This window comes from Macaca thibetana, chromosome 9, assembly GCF_024542745.1.
Source record: "Macaca thibetana thibetana isolate TM-01 chromosome 9, ASM2454274v1, whole genome shotgun sequence".
Classification (NCBI taxonomy): domain Eukaryota; kingdom Metazoa; phylum Chordata; class Mammalia; order Primates; family Cercopithecidae; genus Macaca; species Macaca thibetana.
In genome coordinates, this window is record NC_065586.1 from 95,947,099 (window position 1) to 95,968,339 (window position 21,241).

The 21,241-nt window shown below is 44.5% G+C and overlaps 1 protein-coding gene across 1 annotated transcript in view; it reads right to left on the bottom strand.

Moving 5' to 3' along the window:
- Window positions 1-21,241, bottom strand: part of DNMBP (dynamin binding protein) — a 121,361-nt gene that overhangs the window by 9,361 nt on the left and 90,759 nt on the right. The window contains 9 exon segments of the mRNA XM_050805705.1: window positions 687-866; window positions 1,269-1,601; window positions 4,015-4,143; window positions 8,745-8,849; window positions 10,064-10,194; window positions 11,875-12,074; window positions 12,532-12,549; window positions 13,720-13,867; window positions 20,381-20,480. Coding sequence (XP_050661662.1) covers window positions 687-866; window positions 1,269-1,601; window positions 4,015-4,143; window positions 8,745-8,849; window positions 10,064-10,194; window positions 11,875-12,074; window positions 12,532-12,549; window positions 13,720-13,867; window positions 20,381-20,480 — 1,344 coding nt within the window.

The following is a 21,241-nucleotide window of genomic DNA, read 5'->3' on the forward strand; positions in this document are numbered from 1 at the left end:
TGCCTTATGCTAGTTTTTAAAATATGGAAGAACTGAGTTAAAGACTAATTCCAGGTAAAAAAGGCAGTCAAACATTAACTGTTTAGCTGTATTACTTTTATGAATACAGGATAAAAAATAGGGAGGCCTGGCAGAATTAATACACCCTTAAATCAGTTTCCTGAATTAATGAATCAATAAATTAATACCAGGTGAATGCCCCCACTCCCTGCAAAAAAAAAAAAAAAAAAAAGCCCGGGCGTGGTGGTTCACGCCTCTAATCCCAGCACTTTGGGAGGCCGAGGTGTATGGATCACAAGGTCAAGAGATCGAGACCACTCTGGCCAACATGGTAAAACCCCATCTCTGCTAAGAAATACAAAAATTAGCTGGGTGTGGTGGCGTGTGCCTGTAGTCCCAGCTACTTGGGAGGCTGAAAGCAGAATTCACTTCAACCCAGAAGGCGGAGGTTGCAATAAGCCAAGATTGCACCACTGCACTCCAGCCTGGCAACAGAATGAGAGACTGTCTCAAAAACAAAACAAAAAAACTGGGCAAATGCATGAGCCCATGATGGGTGAGAATGCAACCATTATTCTCCATTTATTATGAAATACAGAAACTCCAATAGTGGGATCTGGGCCTGGCTGCAGGGTTTCCCACTCTTTACCCCGAGGTGGGGCTGCTCCTCTCAGTTCCCTACTAACCAGGCCCACGAGTGACTTTCGAGCAGACTGGCGGTCAACGGTTTTCCTCTCAAACGGCTTCTTGGTAGCTGGAAGAGACTCCGGGAAGAAGGTGAAAACCTGGAGTTGCTGCAGAACTCTGCTGTGTTCTTCGTGGAAGATGGCAATAAGGTTTCCCTCCCTGCCGGCCACTTTGAGTAACTGGAGTCCGTGGGAAGAGCAGAGAGAGAGAGAAAAGAAAACACGATGAAAGATCCCAGACTGACAAAGTCTCCTTAGAACCACTGAGGCTAAAGTTCAGCTGCAGCTCACTCTCTGAGCCACGGACACAGCAGCCTGATGCAAAACACAAGTTCTCCAGGGCCCTGCCTGCGGGCCAGGTTGGCTGGCTCCTCTGGGAACTGCTCAAGAGGAAAAGGGATGTCTCAGAAGCCACAGGCTTCATGACACCATCAAGGGATCAAGAATTCCTGAGGGCTGAACTAGCGACACATTCAGTTAATCTAGTTCAGACAATTTTTCAAACCATGCTACAATTTTTCCCAGAAAAATACCAGGCAAAGGCCACAGATGACCATCCCACTGAAGGGGTAAGAAACTCACCGAAAGCAGTGGCTTTAATTGCTCCAGAGCCTGGTGCACGAAGTCACAGTGGGCTTCAGCGTAGCCGTGGACACAGTTGGTGAAGAGGCCCTGGGCGTACTGGTGGAACTTGGGCAGCTCATCTAGCAGCTGCGCATTCAGGGCCTCGTAATTGTTCCGGGCCGACTGCAGCTCCTCCAGGGTCTTCTTGTCCTTTAGCTTCTCTGCCCGTTCTGTACAGTTATAGAAGTCCAGGAGCTTGTCAAAGCGTTTCTGTACCAGCTTATGGGGCCCTGTAAACATGCTCAGTAACTGATTTAAGGGGGAGATGACAAGCCGCTCTGTCCTCTCCTTCTGTAGGGACGAGAAAGGCACATTGCTCAGATGGACAGCACCCCACATTTGTGATTCTCCAAGTCACTCTTAAGGCTGATTTTGCTGTGTCCTCAACGACCTACTTTGTTTCTAGTACACAAGCTAAACCCATGCAGATCTACAACAGTATTCTACTAACCCATCACTAGCCTCTACTTAAATACTCCACAAGACTTCTCACTACATACTTCAATTCCCACACCAAAGAGTATGTAAAATATGCTAATCCCACTTGAGCTCCTTGAGGTGATAAATGCTAAGCTGCACGCTGATATGTGCATTAGAAACTAGATGTGATAGTTTACCTGGTAACATTTCTTATGTGTACATGTCTACATAGCTTGAATTTAACTCCAGAGTTAGTTGTTACATAAATCTGGGGTGGAGTAACTTTCATACACTCATAAACCTTTAATCATAACTAGGTAATACCGTTTTTTTTTAGACGGAGTCTTGCTCTTTCGCCCGGGCTGGAGTGCAATGGCGCAATCTCGGCTCACTGCAGCCTCAGCCTCCCAAGTGGTTGGGATTACAGGCATGAGCCACCACACTCGGCCCCCATTTTTATCTTTCAAAGAATTTTTCTCTTGGCTGGGAATGGCGGCTCATGCCTGTAATCCCAGCACTTTGGGAGGTCGAGGTGGGCGGATCACTTTAGGTCAGAAGCTTGAGACCAGCCTGGCAAAACCCTGTCTCTACTAAAAATACAAAACTCAGGCAGGTGCAGCGGTGTGCACCTGTAGTCCCAGCTCCTCGGGAGGCAGAGGTTGCGGTGAGCCGAGATTGTGCCACCGCGCTCCAGCCTGGGTGACAGAGAGAGACTCCATATCAAAAATAATAAATTTTTCTCTTTAATTCTTTCTAACACACAGACATTAAGGGTAAGGCAATGAATACATAAAGAACATAAACAGGTACTTAGTAGTACTTAATAGCATCTTATTAAAAATAATGTACAATTAGAACACCTGTCAGCTCCCCAGCTGGGCATGTCTTTTTCACCTTCAGGCCATTTATAGATCCCTAAGAAACTATCAAATCCCATCCAGTTTTTTTTCTACAGGGAATTAAATAATCCCATATATATGGATTTAGAATTTCTCAAGAAATTTGGTCTTTATTACTTTAAGTATTTTTTTTGAGACAGAGTCTCGCTCTTGCCGCCCAGGCTGGAGATCTCAGCTCACCATGACCTCCACCTTCCAGGTTCAAGTGATTCACCTGCCTCAGCCTCCTGAGTAGCTGGGATTACAGGCATGCACCACCATGCCTGGCTAATTTTGTATTTTTAGTAGAGACGGGGTTTCTCCATGTTGGTCAGGCTGGTCTCAACTCCCGAACTCAGGTGATCCACCCACGTTGGCCTCCCAAAGTGCTGGGATTAGAGGCATGAGCCCGGCCTTGAAGTAGTTTTTATCATCTCAAATCTCTTTGGTAACATATTAATTATATTCCTAAATATTTGTCTTCAAGGTTTTTTTTTGAGACGTAGTCTCACTCTGTTGCCCAGGAGGGAGTACAGTGGTGCAATCTTGGTTCACTGCAACCTCCTCTTGGGGTCAAGCTATTATCTGACCTCTGCCTCCTGAGTACCTGGAATTTCAGGTGCCCACCACCATGCCCTGCTAATTTTTGTATTTTTAGTAGCGGCAGGGTTTCACTACGTTGGTCAGGATGGTCTTGAACTCCCGACTTCAAGTGATCTGCCTGCCTCTGCCTCTCAAAGTGCTAGGATTACAGGCATGAGCCACTGCACCTGGCCCCTCTTCAAGTTATTACTCCTATAGTTGTTTTTATTTGATCAGCTAATTGCCTAGTTTTCCTGTGTCCTCTTTAACTAAATTAATCACAAGCTATTTTTTTTTTTCTTTTTTTAGAGATGGAGTCTTGCTCTGTCGCCCAGGCTGGAGTGCAGTGGCGCGATCTTGGCTCACTGCAAGCTACGCCTCCTGGATTCCCGCCATTCTCCTGCCTCAGCCTCCCGAGTAGCTGGGACTACAGGCTACTGCCACCATGCCTGGCTAATTTTTTTATATATTTTTTAGTAGAGACGGGGTTTCATCGTGTGAGCCAGGATGGTCTCGATCTCCTGAACTCATGATCCGCCCACCTCGGCTTCCCAAAGTGCTGGGATTGCTGGCTTGAGCCACTGCACCCGGCCCTACAAGCTGTTTTTTAAAAAAATCTGTTTGTACAGACACAGGTCCTACATTTCCCTTTAACTAACTGAAAGTCATGTTGTGAATATCAAACCCCAATATGAATATAGCTAAAGGATGACTAATATGCCTGGCGCCCAGGGCCTGCGTCTGTGGAACTGACTTTTGCATGAGCTGATGCATTTGAGATGACCTTGGGAAGGGGGCCAACTTTTGAAGAAAAAGTTACTTACAAAGTTTGTGAAGAGCTGGTCACTGATATAGCGATGCACCCTCTCAAACTGCTCCAGGTCCCGGTGTCCTCGCTCCATGCACACATCCCACATGCTCACGGCAGCCACCACTTTCACACACGCCGACTCCTGGAGCCAGTGAGGACAGACACAAGTCAGAACAGACAGAACTTTCCAGCCTTTGTCATCCATCACCCTGAATAGCAATCTGGGAAAAATGCGTTCCATAATTTGAAATTTCCTCACTAGTCTGGTATTTGAGCTTTGAAATAAGCATATTTTCAACAACTATGACTTACGGAGCACAGAGAAAAGTCTAAGACTTTTATTTCTTAAAAAATTAGGGAGGGCTTTTATCATCTCTTTAGTATTCCCCTATGTACCTAATAGGTTTTCTTAATTTACCAAAAAGTAAATTATCAAATTAGAACCAAGGTGATTCCTATAGGATTATGACAATGACCAGTCGCTTCTCCTTCCTCAGGTCTTGGTTCATGCTGTCACCGTCTCACAGACAACTGCCCTGCCATGCTACTGATCATGCCAGCCCGGTTTCCCATCCCACCCTGGCGCTCCCAACGGCTCCTGCTGTGCTGCTTCCTTTCTTTGTCTTTGCAAAAAAATACCCTCTCACATGACTAGAATTGACTAATGCCTGCTTATTGTCGTGCTCTCCTTCACCCACCCTCCTAGTAAAAATGCAAGCTCCATAAAGGTAGACTTTTGTCTGTTTTGTCTGCTGACTCCATTATCACAGAGTCAACTCCTCCAGATAGTGATAGTTTGAACCCCAGGTTGGTTTTCCAGGCTTTCTTTTGAGACCAGCCTGGCCAGCATGGTGAAACCCCATCTCTACAATGCTGGGCTGTAACCCAAACAGACTAAATACTCCATTAGTCTATTTCAAGGGCAAACAAAGTCCCTAAGCAAAAACCTTCAGTGCCTCACACATTGGTTTGATGCTTTATTTTTATAACAATTTTTAGACCTTTTGTCGTTAATATTTATATCTGTTGCCAGGGCTTTGTCAGTAAGATAACCCAGGGAATGTTGCTAATTCCTCCTGACTGGGAGATGTAATGTGAAACATGATGTACTCTTGTTTTCTTTTAAAGGAATGCTGTAAAGTCCCCAAATATCAGCCCATATGCCAATGTAGATACCAAATTATCCAGCCAGTGGCCCTCAGCTTATGTTCTCTCTGGTTTTCTCGCTGTTAGTCAATCTATCTAATTTTATTATTGGGCAGGCTTTTCATTTTGTGGCATGACAGAACTGTTCAACATTTTCTCTCAATTTCTGTCAGCAGTCAGAACCGAATTGATACTTCCATCAGATGGTTTTCAACGTTACATATATCCCAACCCAAAATGTATCAGTCATTGCTACGGAGGTGAGACTTTTAAGGGCTGAGGGCTCAGGTGTAGCGTGTCACACTTTAGAAAACCTGGGGAGAAAATGGCCAACAGAGGGATATCAGCATGAGAGAGGTATTAGGGGAAAGTCCTATGAAGCAGCAAGACAAAGAAACATACTCAGTAGCTGCCCCAATATTGTGTGTGTTTTATTTTTCTTGAGATGGAGTCTCACTCTCACCCAGGCTGGAGTGCAATGGCACGATCTCAGCTCGCTGCAACCTCCACCTCCTGGGTTCAAGTGATTCTCCTGCCTCAACCTCCCATGTAGCTGGGTTACAGGCACCCACCACCATGCCTGGCTAACTTTTGTATTTTTAATAGAGATGGGGTTTCACCATGTTGGCAAGGCTGGTGTTGAATTCCTAACCTCAAGTGGTCTGCCCACCTCAGTCTCCCAAAGTGCTGGGATTACAGGCATGAGCCACTGTGCCCTGCCTGTTTGTTTTAGAGATAGGGTCTTGCATGTTGCCAGGCTGTCCTCCAACTCCTGGGCTCAAGCAATCCTCCCACCTCAGCCTCCTGGGTAGCTGAGACTACAGGTGTGTGTTACCATGCCTGGCTCATGCCCCAATGTTTTGTCAAATCTCTCACTTTAAGCCAATGTGCTTCTGCAAAGTTTTATCAACCCTAATTTTTACCTAATTATATATTTTCTTTTTTTTGAGACAAAGTCTCACTCTTGTTCCCCACACTGGCTCAGCTCACTGTAACCTCCGCCTCCCGGGTTCAAGCGATCCTCCTGCCTCAGCCTCCCGAGTAGCTGGGATTACAGGCACCTCCCACCATGCCCAGCTAATTTTTGCACTTTTAGTAGAGACGGGGTTTCACCATGTTGGCCAGGTTGGTCTCCTGACCTCATGTGATCCGCCCACCTTGGCCTCCCAAAGTGCAGGATTACAGGCATGAGCCATCGCGCCTGGCACTAGTTACATTTTTAAAACACAAGGGTGAAAGTTTGCTATTTAAAAGAAACTAGGGGGCATCTCAAATCAGTGGGGATTACTGAATAAATGATAGACCACTGGGTAACCAGCTGGAAAAATAAAGTTGAATCCCTGCTTCAAACCTGATTTACTAAAGTCCAGATAGAGCAATGATTTAATCTTAAAACAATGGAATGATAAAAGTACTAAAACACAAGATTTTTAGATGTTGCAACAGCAAAGGCCTTTCTACATATGACACAAAACTAAGAAGCCATAAAATGCAAGTTTAAACTCTTACGGGGAGAAAACACTATAAGCAAACTCAGAAGTCAACAAACTGAGGTGAGGGAGGATATTTGCAAGCCATCTCAGACAAAGGACTATTTCCTCCAATAGATACAGAGATCAACAAACTGATAAAGATGCCAGAACATAGGTAAGTCACAGAAAAATATGATATAAACATAAGAGAATATCCTCAACTCCATTTCTAATATAAGAAACGGCAATTTAAACTATATTGAAATATTTTTTACCTCTCTTGCAGGCAAAGATAAAACCCACTGGTTTTGATAACACTGAGTTAGCAAGGGATATTGCTTTTGCAACTTTTCCCCTTTACAACATCTCTGACATTTAACGGTAGTTATCAAAATTTATACTGCCACATGATTTGGCTCAGAAGTACACTGGCCTTCAGACAGACTCACATAGATCAGGAAATGATGTATCCACAAGGATATTCCTTGTATGACTAGTTCTAATCTTTTTTAACTACAAATGATTTAAATATCTGCCAATAGGGGACTAAATATATTATGACATGTCCATAGAATGATACATACTATGCAGTTATAAAGAACAACGGACCAAGGCCAGGCGTGGTGGCTCACGCCTGTAATCCCAACACTTTGGGAGGCCGAGGTGGGCGGGTCATGAAGTCAAGTGATCGAGACCATCCTGGCCAACATGGTGAAATCCCATCTCTACTAAAAATACAAAAATTAGCTGGGTGTGGTGGCGTATGCCTCAGCTACTTGGGAGGCTGAGGCAGGAGAATCACTTGAACCCGGGAGGCGGAGGTTGCAGTGAGCCGAGATTGCGCCACTGCACTCCAGCCTGGCGAGAGTGAGACACTGTCTCAAAGGAAAAAAGAACAACGGGCCTCTGACTGTATGGCTACAATATCACTTCTGAAATTTGATTAAGTGCGAAACCCAAGATGCTAGTGTATCTCCCACCTGCATACACACACACAAAATCTCTGATAGGAGGGAAGAACTTGGTGGGTGGTGACTGTCTCTATAGAAGATGACCAGGTAACAAGGAATAATTATTTTTACTTAGTCCTTTGGTACCTTTAAATTTTATACCATTTTATTTAGTTTAAAAAAATGTTTTTTAAAAAGTTAAGGATCCCTTTTAAGGAAATTCTTTTATAAGATCAGATGTTCAGGCTGGGCATGGTGGCTCATGCCTGTACTCCCAGCACTTCGGAAGGCTAGTTTAAGACCAGCCTGGGCAACATAGTAAGACCTCATCTCTGCTTTAAAAATTAGCCAGGCGTGGTGGTGTGCACCTGTGGTCCCAGCTACTCAAGAGGCTGAGGTGAGAGGATCACTGGAGCCCAGGAGTTGGAGGCTGCATGAGCTATGATGGCACTACTGCGCTCCAGTCTGGGTAACGAAGAAACACTCTGTCTCTAAAAGATCAGAGGGACAGGAGTATCGAGTACACTCACAGCATCCTATATTAAATCAACAGAGAAATTAGAGACAAGAATAGAAGGAATGCTGGTCCTGGTTCTGACCTCAGGGAGGAAGCATTGCTTGAGGCAAGGAAAGACCTAGGCTCACCTGATCTCCTTGGCTTCTCTAGATCTCAAAGCTATTTATGGCTCTAATACCTTTAGAGGCCTTATTATAGCAACTGAATATTAATAAATTGGGAGCTGAAGTGATCGGAAAGCATACCACACAGGAACATTCTCTTACTCATATTCACTGCTTGCTCTTTCTCTTGTCTACGTTTCCTGTTTACAGCTTCCTAGCTTTTGTATTCAATATTTGATTTTCAAACTGGTCTTGACAAAGTGAACTGTAATAAGTAAAAAGAAAAATAAGGTGTGTGTGGGACGAAGGGTGACGAAGACCAAAAAGAGGGTGGAAAAAGTTGGGCTGCTTTGAAATGAATACGAAAACATTGATCTAAACGCTGTTAACTGTTAAATAACCTATTGGCATCTCAACAAAAACTATGCAGGGGCATAATAGTGATGATTTGAGTCTAGATTACTCAGCATTCATTAAACAATATGATAGATGAACAGGAAAGGGGACAGAATTACATTGTATGTGAGTCTAACTAAAGTGATGCTGACGCTCACCCGGATGTGCTGGAGGTAGAGAGACAGGTCTCGGATAAAAGATTTAATCAATCTTTCTTGCATTCGGAAGTTTTTTTCTGTTTCTTCAAATACTTCATCTTTTATCTGTTCAAAAATAAACAAGTGCTGTTAGCAAATTTGGATGCTCCTTTAATCTTACTGGCAAAAGTAGCTTTCTTTTTTTTTGTGGAGACCAGAGTTTTACTCTTGTCGCCCAGGCTGGAGTGCAATGGCGTGATCTTGGCTCACTGCAACCTCTGCCTCCTGGGTTCAAGCAATTCTCCTGCCTCAGCCTCCCATGTAGCTGAGATTACAGGCCTGTGCCACCACGCCCAGCTAATTTTTGTATTATTAGTAGAGATGAGGTTTCACCATGTTGGCCAGACTAGTCTCGAACTCCTGGCCTCCGGGTGATTGACCGGCCTTGGCCTCCCAAAGTGCTGGGAATACAAGGGTAAGCCACCACACCCGGCCAAAAGTAACTTTCTTAAAAACATCTTTTGTTCAAATTTTAAACCTTTAATGTTTCCCGGAATCACAGTGAATTGATTTAAACACCTGCATGTGGTTTCAAAAGACCTCCAAAATATACACAGATCCTCCTTTAAACCTTCTTTGCAAGCCCTCTGCTCTGGCCAGGCTGCCCTCTTCACCCCAGCACTGCCATGTCTGCTGATCCTAGGACTGTCCTTCATGAGGTTCCCCGGCCTGGCAGGTTCTCTCCCTCCCTGTGGCATACCTGCCCCCTTCCTATAAGGCTCAGGTCAACATGACTCTTGCTCTCACGGAACTCCTGTTTTTCTAAAATACTACAGCATTTGGAGAACAAAGTACAAAACCTAGCAATGGACTATTTTCTGGCTTATATTTTCCATTAATTGTACCTTGTGTATATAGTATAGCGGAATGATGTCTGGTGACTTCAGGTCAACTTTCAGCATTGCCGATAAACTGTCTGTTTTTCAACCCACTCAATCTCTTACACTTAATGTTTCCTTCTTTGTAACATCATGTATCCAACTAGCTGATCTCTTAAATTCCTGCTAGCTTAGTAAGTCTACAACTATAGTTTTGTCCCACCAAATAAATTATAAGCTCCTTAGAGGTGGTGAAAACTACCATAGTTATTACATGTCGACTGATCTGACCCTCTAATTTGCCTTTGTAACCAGCAGCTGGAGGGCCCTGTCTCCACCAGCTCGCAAAACCAGAGGACGTCCAAGGAAGGGAACCATACCAACTGACGCCAGGCAGGCTGTCTCATAGAGCCCTGAAAAGCTGTCAGAGATGCGCTAAGCCTTCCAGGATGGGGATCTCACCTGAGGAGCAAAGCCAGTGAGGTGCTTCAGGTGACTGCTAACTCGGTTGGATTTCTTGATGATGGAGTGGATGTTCAGTTTGGAAATTTTCTCCATAAGGCTATCTTCATCACCCTTACGGTACTTGAGGACTAGGGGAGTAAGTCAGAAAAGCACTTTCCTCAGCATGACATACTGCAAAATGAGCCATGAAATGAGACAAACACCCAAACAGGAGCTAGTGCTTGTCTTCAACGAGCTTATAACAAAATACTAATCCAAATAATGATTTATGCACAGACATGATATCTGAAGCACAGCAGAGAGAAAATGGGCAGCTAGGAGAGGGGTCAGAGACAAGGAGGAAAACAGCATAGGGGTGTTAAGGGAAAGAACTTAAGGAAATCTGAAGTCAATGCCTGGGTCTGTCACTTAAGGTATGGCGTGAAATCAGTCATTTTACCTTGAGTCTCATTTTCCTCTTCAGTAAAATGCAGAAAGCAATACTTGTAAGGCCATGATAAATGGTGCCATACACATATGAGATATTGACATCCAATCGTCTCCCATAGTAAAATGCTATACAGCAGTAATTTAATTACCATGTCAAACATTAGGCACAACCTATAGAAAAGTGTAGAGATAGAAGGGTGGCAAGAGGAAGACTGGGAGGCAGCAAAAAGGTATACCTGGTTGTAGAAGTTGGAGACTACATCGCATTAGGAGATTTGAACCAAGGGAAAGGGCTGGATGACCAGAGAGCTTTAGAAGCCACAGTTAACATCCCATCCTAATGAGGGTGACACAGTTGAAGTAGAAGGCAGAGAAATGATTTTAGATAACTTTGAAGTGTGGAGAAGAATGGAAAGACAAAAAGGTTATACTGTATTGTAGATATCTTAAGGATATGAATAATCAATCAGCTCAGCACAATCACTGTGCTACATATACTCACTGAATGCTCAAGTTAGGGCCTCAAGAGACCTGATGAGTGCATTCAGTGTTATGAAGAAGGAGTGGGTGGGTGGGCAACTGACTGTTTTAGGAAGGGAAGTGAGGGACTCAACCCAGAGAGGTCACTGGGCATGGGCAGGGAAGACAGGACAAGAAAGGTGAGCAGATTGGAGACTTCTAAAAGACAAGAAGTCCTAGCTTTAGTAGAGGCAGTAAGACATCCAATTAGACACGTAGAAAAAACACATCTATGCATGGACTCCAGAGGAGCTCCATAAATGAATTGAGAAGGAAACTGCCCATGCTTGAATAAAACTTCCCATCACTGTCTTCGTATCTCTTGAGAAAGGCTCTTATTGTTATATATTTTATTACAGATGCCTTATTTCCAATATACCATAGTTGTGCTTTTATTACTCTGCCTTTAATAAATATCACATTTTGGGCCGGGTGCAGTGGCTCACGCCTATAATCACAGCACTTTGGGAGGCTAAGAGTTCCACACCAGCTTGGCCAACATGGTGAAACCCTGTCTCTACTAAAAACACTAAAATTTGCTGGGAATGGTGGCACACACCTGTAGTTCCAGCTACTTGGGAGGTTGAAGCAGGAGAATCGCTTGAACATGGGAGGCAGAGGTTGCAGTGAGCTGAGATAGCGCCACTGCACTCCAGCCTGGGGACAGAGCAAGACTCTGTCTCAAAAAAAATAATAAAAAAAAAATCTTATTTCCCCCAAATTCAACCACCATTTCTTTATCACAGCCCTATTATACCTACCACCTGCCTTGTCCAACTCTAGTGAAGTAATGAATTGTTTTAAGAAGAAAAGCATTCTCAAAGGGCATACCTCCTTTTCAACAATAGTGCTGTTCTTACCCAGGTCCTTTCGCCGTTTATATTCATTGATGTTAACGTTGATTTCCTTGACTGCAAGGACTGCATTTGTTAAAGGTACTTTATCTGGGTGGGATTCTGGGGTGGAATTCAGCAACTCCATTAGCAACAGTGGGTAACGCATTACTCTCTGTACTGGTTTGATGAGGAAGGAGCCCAGGTTAATGTAATTTGTGCATCCCCTGTAACAGAAGGAAAAAAGACTTTAGCAAGCTATCAATAATATAGCGCCCAGCCTGGGCAACAAAGTGAGACCCCGTCTTTAAAAAAATTTTCTACATAATAATAATAATAATAATAATATATGCCTATGGGCAGGATTTGTTCCTAAATATTGCTCTTGTTCTTTTACCCTACTTTCCAATTTCAGTCATTCAACATGTATTCATCTAATAAACACCAGGTACTGTTCTAGGTACTGGGGATTTAATAGTGACCCCAAAAGTCCCTGCCCTGGTAGAAGATAGGCAAAAACAAATAAGTGAAGTGTTCACTTGGGGATAAATGCTACAAGAAAAAACCCAGCAAGGTGAGTCTACTTCTAGGTTTATCTATAAAGGAAGAAAATACAGTTGTTTAAGAGAGAGGAAAAATCCACAAAAGAAATGAGTGCATACATCAAGCAGCAATGGAACTTACCATTCGTTGTATAGGCTCCTACAAGGCAGTGGGCATGAAAAGAAAAGAGACAGCTTATTAGAGAGAGTGGGCATGAAAAGAAAAGAGACAGCTTATTAAGAGAGAGAATCTTGAGTTTCACATTCTTCTCGGAACATAAATCATATGTGACAAAAAATTATGAATGTCTATGGTAACATATTTAGTCTACTAAAAAATGTTAGCCCTGGCCAGGTGTGGTGGCTCACGCCTGTGGTCAGGAGTTCAAGAACTGCCTGGTCAAGATGGTGAAACCCCGTCTCTACTAAAAATACAAACATTAGCCGGGCTAATGGTGGCACGTGCCTGTAATCCCAGCTACTAGGGGGCTGAGGCAGAAGGATTGCTTGAACCCAGAAGGTGGAGGTTGCAGTGAGCCGAGACAGCACCACTGCATTCCAGCCTGGGCAACAGAGTGAGACTTCATCTCTCAAAAAAAGAAAAAAAAAAAAAAATTTTAGCTCCTAACTTCCCTTTGATCTACTTACCCATACATTATACCTTTATACCTTGCTTCCCTAAGACCAGGACAATCTCACCTGATGTCAAGAATACCTTGGCTGGGCATAGTGGCTCACACCTATAATCCCAGCACTTTGGGAGGCTGAGGTGAGCGGATCACTTGAGGTCAGGAGTTCGAGACCAGGCTGGTCAACATGGTGAAACCCCATCTCCACTAAAAATACAAAAATTAGCCAGGTATAGTAGCACGCGCCTGTAATTCCAGCTACTTGGAAGCCTGAGGCAGGAGAATTGCTTGAAACCAGAAGGCAGACGTTGCAGTGAGCCGAGATTGTGCCACTGCATGCTGACCTGGGTGATGAGCTGAGATTACGCCACTGCACTCTTGCCTGGGTGACAGAGTAAGACTCTGTCTCAAAAAAAAAACAAACCCTGTATTTAGTCTTCTCACCTATGCTCTTGTTTATCTAGACCAAACCATCCTCTCCTGGCTGCTTTTTAACCTCATAATGTTAATCTAATACTCCATACAGATAAAATTTATTCACATGGACAAAAATATAATCAGGAAACCATTTAAATGATATATATCATGGATATCTTATGTTTAAAATAAGATAGATGTCATAATCAAGTCCAGGCATATACACAGGTATAACTTAGAGAACTAACGAACTGTGATGGAAGTTAAGTGGTCAAAACTCCTACTTCAGATCTGCCAAGGAGTCCTGAAGATGCTTCTGGATCTTCTCATCCTTCTCGTAGATTTCAAGCAGCGCAATGGCCTCATCATGATTCTGGCAGTAAATCTTGTATGTTCCCTCAAGCTCATCCCGGTGACCAAGAAACACAGGCCCTTTGGAATATACACAAACATACAGTGTTTTTAGTAACTTTCTTCTCAGTATACTAAATGTAAGCTACACAGCCAAACTTTAGTACCATCTACATCCTACCTACTACAAGAAATGATAGTAAGACTATCCATCAAATAGTAAGAAACTTCCATCTAACAGCTTAAAGTTGTAATCATTTAAAGCAAAATTTAGAAAGCCATGTCATCTATGTATGTATGTATTCATTTTATTTTATGTTTTTGAGACAGAGTCTCACTCTATCACCCAGGCTGGTGTGCAGTGGCACAATCTCCACTCACTGCAGACTCGACCTCCCAGACTCGGGTCCCTAGTAGCTGGGACCACATGTGCATGCCACCATGCCCAGCTAATTTTTCGTAGTTTTGGTACAGAGGGGGTTTCGCCATGTTGCCCAGGCTCATGTATTTGTTTTAGAACACACACACACACGCCTCTGAAACAGAGCCTCCAGTCCCTTTGCAGTCGGGCCAAGACAAGCATCTGAGAGCGTTCTCCATGTAGGGATGTAATGTGTAATGAGAACCCCATAAGGACTCCCTTACTTTCTTATTTTATTTATTTTTTCCTGAGATGGAGTCTCGCTCTCGTTGCCCAGGCTGGACTGCAATGGCACGTCTCGGCTCACTGCAATATCCGCCTCCCCGGTTCAAGTGAGTCTCCTGCCTCAACCTCCCGAGTAGCTGGGATTACAGGCACACACCACCATGCCCAGCTAATTTTTGTATTTTTAGTAGAGACGGGGTTCTTCTACAGCAGCAGTTTCTAACATTTTTGTGCATAAATAAGACTATGGACAAAGTTTATTAAAATACCTATAATGATAAATCCCCAACTTATGATATAACCTATATACTTCTTTATCTTATTTTTTTTTTAGGCAGGGTCTCACTCTGTTGCCCAGGCTATAGTGCAGTGGTACAATCTTGGCTCACTGCAACCTCTACCTCCCAGGATCAAATGATCCTCCCGCCTCTGCCTCCTGAGCAGCTGGGACTACAGATGTATGCTGCCATATCTGGTTAATTTTTGTAATTTTAGTAGAGACAGGGTTTTGCCATGTTGGCCAGGCTGGTCTCAAACTCCTGGGCTCAAGCAATCCACCTGCCTGGGCCTCCCAAAGTGCTGGGATTACAGGCGTGAGTCTCAGCCATATACTTCTTTATAAGGCATTAAATAACCAAATGTAGCACTGAGTCTAACAATCCCCATACTGTCACAGCATGAGGAGTGACACACATTGGTAACATTGGCTGCCTCTGGTTGAGGGTTACTGAAATTTCAAGATATTTGCAACAACCTAATGTGATAGGAACATGTGACTTCTGTTGGTGACAAAGTCACAGCTACTACTATGTGGTTTATTCCCAGCTACTTGGGAGACTGAGGCAGGAGAATCGTTTGAACCTAGGAGGTAGAGGTTGTAATGAGCAGAGGTCGTGTCACTGCACTCCAGCCTGGCAACAGAGAGAGATTCTGTCTTAAAAAAAAAAAAAAAAAAAAAATTGTTTTGAGACAAGGTCTCATTCTGTATCCTAGAGTGCAGTGTCGTGACCATTGCCCACTGCAGCCTCCAACACCTGGGCTCAAGGATTCCTCCTGCCTCAGCCTCTCAAGTACCTGGGAACACAGGTGTGTGCTACTACACCTGGGTAATTTTGTTGCTGTTTTGTAGAAACGAGGTCTCACTATGTTGCCCAGGCTGGGCTTGAACTCCTGGCCTCAAGCAATCCTCCCGCCTTGGCTTCCCAAACCACAGAAATTATAGGCATGAGCCACTGCACCTGGCCAGAATCTTCCCTTCTGTCTACTCCTGCAACCTACCAGTCACAGCAGTGGGGGCAGGGCTGGCTCCCTTTTCATCTTCATGGCCACTTTTTTTTTTCTTTTTTTTTTAAGAGATGGGGTTTTGCTCTGTCACCCAGGCTGAACACAGCTCACTGCAGCCTCGACCTCCTGGGCTCAAGCAATTCTCTGCCCTCAGCCCCCCAAATAGCCAGAACTACAGGTGTGCCCCACCATACCCGGCTAATTTTTTATTTTTTTGTAGGGATGGTGTTTTGCCTTGTTGGTCAGGCTGGTCTCGAACTCCCGAGCTCAGCAATCCACCCACCTTGGCCTCCCAAAGTGTTACAGGCACGAGCCACTGCGCCCAGCCTTCACAGCAACTTTGGAACCCCTAAGCCACCCATGTCTTCATCTGGTTTCACCATTCTACATTAGTCTGCCTTCTTTTCGCAGCCCTTTTCCTAGCTGCATTCTCAGAATCTTCACCATCCAGACTGATGATTTACACTCAATTTGCTGTTCTTCAACTTCCCTGATAGTGACTATTCTACATCAATTACAAACTAGCAAAGCTACACCTTAATCTCTTTCAAACTCTGGGTCACGAAATATACTTAACAGGTCACAGTCAGCACTGTTTTGATGAGACAGAATGGACTTTTTTTTTTTTTTCTTGTAGAGACAGGGTTTTCCCATGTTGCCTAGGCTGGTCCAGAACTCCTGGGCTCACATGATCTGACCGCCTTGCCTCAGCCTCCCAAAGTGTTGGGATTACTGGTGTGAGCCAACACACCCAGCTGATCAAATAGAAAAGAAAATATCAGGAAACATCGGACATAAAAATTAGCTGGGTGTGGTGGCACACACCTGTAGTCCCAGCTATTAGGGAGGATGAGGTGGGAGGATCGCTTGAGCCCAGGAGGTGGAGGCTGTAGTAAGCTGTGAACACACTGCTACAGCCCAGCCTGGACAACAGTGTGAGACTGTCTCAAAAAAAAAAGAAACGGAAGACATTGGACATGGTAAAACTAAGCATAGACATACACAGAAACACACATCCTGGGTCATTATGAACAACATAGCTCTCCATGGGATGTGTTTAAAATCACGTAAAGCCAGTCTTTTCCACCTATGACCACGTGCCCAGAGTCTCCCGGTGCTGCTTGATCATTCTCTATCTCGGTCACCTGCCCTTTGCCCGTCTTGCCCTTCACGGACTTCTCAGAGCCTTCCCTCATCAGATGTTTCAGACTTCGTTTGTCCTTTGTGAATCCCCCACTGAACGCACCACCTGGCCTTCTGCTAGAGCCACCGACATGGTGCTCTCAGTCTTGGCTCCCTCAGGCCCACCACCCACCATTCTCCTCTAAAAATTAGTCCTCGCACCTGGGTCTCAGCCTTTCAGTGTCGAGCCCTCTCCACCACCTCTCTGTGTCTTCAACACATTGAAGCCTGCTACCCAACTCCTTGTTTGACTTTGGACAAGAAGCGAAGGGAAGAAGAAAAAATAAATGCAGGTGCTATCTTATGGAGGTGGGGTTGTGGACATTTGCTTTCATTTCCCAGTTTACTGTCATAATGTAAGGTATAGTACACTATAAGAGACACAGATGCTAAGACTCTCATTTCTGATTTGAATCAGACCTAAGGGGAGAAGGTGCCTTGCAGAAGCTGGTTTAACTCCAACCACCTGAGAGCCCCAGGCACGACAACGGGTAATAAACTGGAAGAAAAATGAGTAACCACTTAATTTATAATTAAGCCCTTTTAGATAGCAGCCAGCTTTACCTCATTTCTTTCTTAATACAAATAAATGACCCAGAGATACTTATTTCAAGTGCCTTAAAAAATCATATACATTGGCATTTATGCTTCACCATCACACTAAAACTGGGTCACTGTGACTTCCTTCTGCCCAACTCAATGTGTGTATCTCCTTCTTCAACTTCCCGGACCTCTCCGGTTAGACTAAGGGCAAGAACCTCAGGCTCCAGTTTTTCTAACTGTTCCAGAAAATGCAAAAGACACAGTTGTATTTTGTGTAGAAGCTAATGGCATTTGCATTGACAGGCTTGAGTCTGAATGCCAGTCCTTCAATTACTAGCCGTGTGGCCTGGGCAAATTACCTTCCCTCTAAGTGTCAGTCTCTTCACTGTAAAATAGGATAAAGAGTACCTAAACCAGCTGCAGAGAAGGTCACACCTGTAACCTAGCAGTGTGGGAGGACCGTTTGAGCTCAGGAGTTCAAGATCAGCCTGGGCAACAGAACAAGACCTCATCTCTACTAAAAATAAAAAGGCTAGTTGGCAGGCTGAGGTGGGAGAATCACTTGAGCCTGGAAGGTCGAGGCTGCGGTGAGCCATGATCACGCCACTCATTCTAGCCTAGGCAGCAGAGGAAGACCTTGTCTCAAAAAGGTGTGTGGTGGCTCATGCCTATAATCACAGCATTTTGGGAGTCTGAGGAGGAAAGATCACTTGAGGCCAGGCAACCAAGACTAGCCTATGCAACATAGTGAGACTCCATCTATACAAAAATTTAAAAATTAGCTGGGCCTGATGGTGCATGCCTATAGTTCCAGCTGCTCAGGGAGCTGAGGTGAGAAGATTGCTTGACCTGGGTAATCGAGGCTATGGGTGAGCTATCTGTGCCACTGCAGTCCAGTCTGGATAACAATGTGAGACCCTGTCTAAAAAAAGAAGAAACAATAGTACCTAAACCTCAGAGGGCCATCTATTGTAGAGAACAATTGAGATCCAGCTGGACCTATCTTGAGAGGGTATGTGTTGAGAGAAACATTCAGGAAACACGAACCATGCCACAACATCCCAGAGCTGTTTCCTCCTCCCTTCAGGGGACAGAACCCTGATTTTGTTCCTGTGTCCGTTTTTCTCCCAGATGAGTCAGGTAAATTCCATCTAGTGTAATCCAGCGTCATGACCCATTCCCCTTTCTAGCCATCAGCTTAGCTGCATGCATGTCACCCACTTCTGGCCAACGAGAAATAAGATATCTGATCGGGGAGCTCTGGAAAAGGTTTGCAAAGACTTAAAATGACACAGGGGTCACTCCTTCTGCTGGATGTTGTTGTGTATAGTGTCATGGCTGGAACTGGGGTAGCCTCTTGTAATTAGGATTCCAATAAAGCAGCAAAATGATAGGATGTCCCCTCCCACACTGTGCCAGGGCTGGTCTGTATGACCCACAGAATATGACAGAAGTGATGCTGTGTCATTTTCAAGATCAGGTTATAGAAGACTCTGTGGCTCCTGTCTCAGGCATGCTTGCTCTTGCGTGCTCTCATTCTGTCTCTCGCTCTCTCTCACAGGTCACTCTAGGTGACTCATGACTCATGCCACGTTGTGAGGAAAGCCCAGGCAGAGGCTCATGTGGCAAGAAACTGAGGCTTGAAGAGCTGAGTGAGCTTTCTTGGAAGCAGATCCCTGAGCCCCAGATGACAGCAGCCCAGGCCAACAACTGACTCCAACCTCATGAGATCCCGGGCCAGAACCACCCAGCAGATCCCCCTCCAGATTCCTGACCTACAGAAGCAGCGAGGTAATACATGTTCAATGTTTTCAGCTGCTATGTTTCGGTGCAATTGTTATACAGCAATGGATAACCAATAAGTTCCCTTGTTTATAAGAACTAGATTAATGTTTTAAAAACATTTTGACAATGTCCCACATAAATATATTTTAAATTATGACTCAGCACACATATATGTGAAATGAAAATAAAAGTTTCAGCCAGCTGTGGTGGCTCACACCTCTAATCCCAGCACTGTAGGAGGCCGAGATGGGGGGATCACTTGAGCCCAGGAGTTTGAGACCAGCCTGGGCAACATGGCAAAACCCTGTCTCTACAAAAAAAAAAAAAAAATTACAAAAATTAGCTGGGCGTGATGGCACATGCCTGTACTCCCAGCTACGTGGGAGACCAAGGTGGGGAGGATGGCTTGAGGCTGGGAGGTTGAAGCTGCAGTGAGCAGAATTCACACCACTGCACTCCAGCCTGGGCGACAAAAATCCTGTGTCAAAAAAAGAGATAAGTTTCAAAAATTGGTAGTTAAACTTACTTACAGTGCATTCTGATATTTTCTTTTTTTTTCCTTGAGACCGAGTCTTGCTCCATCCCCCAGGCGGTAGTTTAGTGGCTCATGGCGCGATTTCAGCTCACTGCAACCTCAACCTCCTGGACTCAAGCAATCCTCCCACCTTGGTCTCCCAAGTAGCTGGGATTACAGAAGCCCGTGACCATGCCCAGCTGTATTTTTAGTAGAGACAGGGTTTCACCATGTTGGCCAGGCTGATCTCAAACTCCTGACCTCAGGTGATCCTCTTGCCACGGCCTCCAAAGTGCTGGGATTACAGGAGTGAGCCACTGTGCCTGGCAGCATTCTGATATTTTCTATTTTATTTTCTTGAAAAATAAATTGATCTCATGACCCAGTAATGGGCTGCAACCATGAGTGTGGAATAAACGTCATACTGTATGACATCCAAAACTTCTTCTATTGCTAACATCCTGTATTACCCCAAACTAGGCAGAGACAGAAGGAAAGTAGAGGGCAAGTAACCTCTGAACTAAGTACCTAAACCTGTGTGTTCCCGGCGACATAGTTACTCAGTATCAGGAAGGCCCCTTCCTCCTGCGCATGAAGTTTTTTTAAAAAGCTGCTTCTGAAACAACACAGGAGCTCATACCTACAGCATCGCTGATTTCCAGAGCAGCCAATAATTGCTTCGAGACCTTAATCACCATCTGCATATTTCCAAAAAGTCCCTCAAAATCAATGTTTGGTACCTGAGAAAAGGAAACAAAACATAAAGATGCACGGAAATGAGATTAATGGTATTTCAATCATCTTAGGAACAGCTCTTCAAGAATTGTAGAAAAATTGCTGAAGGTCACTTTCTTCACTCATGTTCATGAAGTTTCCAGACTAGAAATATCCATCATTATCTTTAGTGTCATCCTTTGTCCTTGATCCAACTATTCTCTGCCACCCCCATGAGCACTTTAGTATGATAATGGAAACAATTTGGTCTACAAATGCACTGGGATACAAATTCCCACCCACGCCCAACATCCCGTGGCACTGCCCAGCTGCTACAGAAGGACTTGGAAGCGAATGCTCCAAGGGTGTAAACCCAAGCCCAGCCCAGCGGGTCAAGTTACAAGCAATAAGGACTATAAACCCCAGGACACTGTTACCCTTTTCTTACTACCTCCAGCATCCAGAAAAGTCCCCAGCCTACTCACATGTTAGTAAGGGTTTCCTGGATAAATTCTATATAAACAGGTACTAGAGTCACGTAACCGCTCACCCCCAGGCTTTGTTATATCATCACTCAGAGTAACGTAACCGCTCACCCCCAGGCTTTGTTATATCATCACTCAGCCTTCCAGCAGGGCCACGATTCAGACTCCCTGGAACTGTTTTCAGGAGCCACAGTAACAGGAGGAGTCCTGGGAGTGACTGCAGTGGCTGGTAGGTTAACAGTAGACTTGACAAGTGAAAGATGCTGAAGGCTTAAGCTGATGACACACGGATGTTGAGGCCC